This window comes from Olea europaea, unplaced genomic scaffold (assembly GCF_002742605.1).
Source record: "Olea europaea var. sylvestris unplaced genomic scaffold, O_europaea_v1 scaffold1190, whole genome shotgun sequence".
Lineage (NCBI taxonomy): Eukaryota > Viridiplantae > Streptophyta > Magnoliopsida > Lamiales > Oleaceae > Olea > Olea europaea.
This window is the reverse complement of record NW_019229313.1, coordinates 449,883-451,954: the sequence shown is the minus strand read 5'-3', so window position 1 is coordinate 451,954 and position 2,072 is coordinate 449,883. Positions and strand designations below refer to the sequence as shown.

At 40.9% G+C, this 2,072-nt stretch overlaps 1 protein-coding gene across 1 annotated transcript; it reads right to left on the bottom strand.

The window, feature by feature from the left end:
* Positions 1-216: 216 nt before the first annotated feature.
* Positions 217-1,374, bottom strand: LOC111374013. Its single transcript, XM_022996619.1, has 3 exons — positions 954-1,374; positions 738-879; positions 217-628 (listed from the first exon to the last, which is right to left on the bottom strand). Exons 1-3 carry the CDS (start codon positions 1,372-1,374, stop codon positions 217-219), a joined length of 975 nt encoding a protein of 324 aa, XP_022852387.1.
* Positions 1,375-2,072: the final 698 nt, after the last annotated feature.

Here is a 2,072-nt window from a genome sequence, read left to right as displayed (position 1 = left end):
ATGTCCAGGATTAAGAAGTCTGCTGGGAATATAAGTTTATCCACTTTGACCAATACGTCTTCGATAATCCCTCGTGGATGTGTAAGTGATCGATCAGCCAACTGTAGAGTTACTGTAGTTGCTTTAGGCTCTCCTAATCCTAGTTTCTTGAAAATAGATAAAGGCATAAGATTAATACTCGCACCAAGATCACACAATACTTTATCAAAATATAAATCACCAATTGTGCACGGGATAGTGAAAACTCCCTGGATCTTTCAATTTTGGTGGAAGCTTTTTCTGAATTCTTGCACTGCACTCTTCGGTTAGCATTATTGTTTCATGATCCTCCAGCTTGCGTTTATTTGATAATATGTCTTTTAGAAATTTTGCATAGCTGGGCATTTGTAATAGTGCATCGGCTAGTGGGATGTTGATATGAAGCTTTTTGAAGACTTCTAGAAATTTCTTGTACTGCTGCTCCATTTTATGCTTATTCAACCGCTGTGGAAAGGGAATTGGAGGCTCGTATGGGTTGACTGTAACCTTGGCCTTATCCTGTGATTTTTCTGAATTTTCCCCTGGAGTTGATTCCTTTACAGCAGTCTCATCTTCAGCAGGGAAGGATGTCTCTACAGTCACACCTGGTCTCTTGACATGGATTTTCGGTAATTGCACTCCACTTCGAGTTGTAATAGCCTTAGCTTGCTCTTTGGGATTGATTTCAGTGTTGCTGGGTAGATTTCTTGGTGCTCTACCCGTCATAGAGATTGCCATCTGTCCCATTTGTGTCTCCAAATTCTTGATCGCTGCACTTTGGTCTTGATTCTTGATCCCTGCACTTTGGTCTTAAAGAGTTGCTTTTGTCCTTCGCATAAACTGGTTGTTGGCTTCCATATACTGATTGATTGTTACCATGAACTTCTCAAACATCTCTTCCAATGGTGGCTTTTTGTCCTATTGCTGATATTGACCTTGTGGTATGTTTTGATTCTGATTACTCCACGAGAAGTTTGGATGTTTTCTCCACCCTTGATTGAAGGTTTCTGAATGTGGGTTATTTTGTTGGCGTTGACCCCATTGAACAAAATCTGTCTGTTCAACTCCTTGCATTAAAATTGGACACTCTGATGTTTTATGCTCAGCTCCACATTCTTCACAGCTAATCTTCTTATTTTGTGTTGTTTGTGATATGCTTTCTACCTTGTGAAACAACGAGTCAATCTTCGCAGATATGGTTGAATATGCACCTACCTCATAGACACCCGAAGGCTTCTTCTGAATCACTCGCTCAGAGGACCCCATGGCTGAAGTGGTAGCCATTCTTTCAAACAATTCCAGTGCTCCATCAATTGTTCGTGTGGAAATTGAACCATCTGATGATGAGTCCACCATGCTTTTGAAGTGCGGGAATAACCCTATATAGAAGAATCAGATTTGGGTCTTTTTGTCGAACCCATGTTGAGGGCACTTTCGGAGCATGTTTTTGAATCTATTCCAGGCTTCGTCAAATGATTCAGACTCCCCTTGACTGAATATCGATATCTCATATCTTAGTTTCGCTATCTTGGCTGGTGAAAAGAACTTCGTGCAGAATTTATGAACCAACTCGTTCCAAGTAGTGATGCTTGCAATAGGAAGTGAATCCAACCATTCAAGTGCCTTGTCCCGCAAGGTGTGTGGAAAAAGCCTTAGCCTAATAGCATCGTCCGAGATTCCTTGATATTTGAAATGTTGACACACATCTAAAAATCGAGATATGTGTGTATGTGGATTCTCCTTGGCTTTGCCATAGAACTGATGTCCATTTTGAAATAGCTGTATCACATTTGTCTTCAATTGGAAATTTGGCTGCCCAAACAGTGGATACACAATGCTGGACTGGCTTTGAATCACTTGAGGAGTCAAGAAGTCGCCCAAAATCTCATTTCCTTCATTCATTGTCTCTCCTTCATTGGCTGGGATAATAGGATTGTCCAGTTCATTAGCCATTTGCAACTGTGCTTCTCTAGTCTCTCATTACAGTCGATGAAAAGTACGCTCAATTTCAGGATCAGTTGAAAACAATTCTCCTTCAGTCGATCTTGGCATGC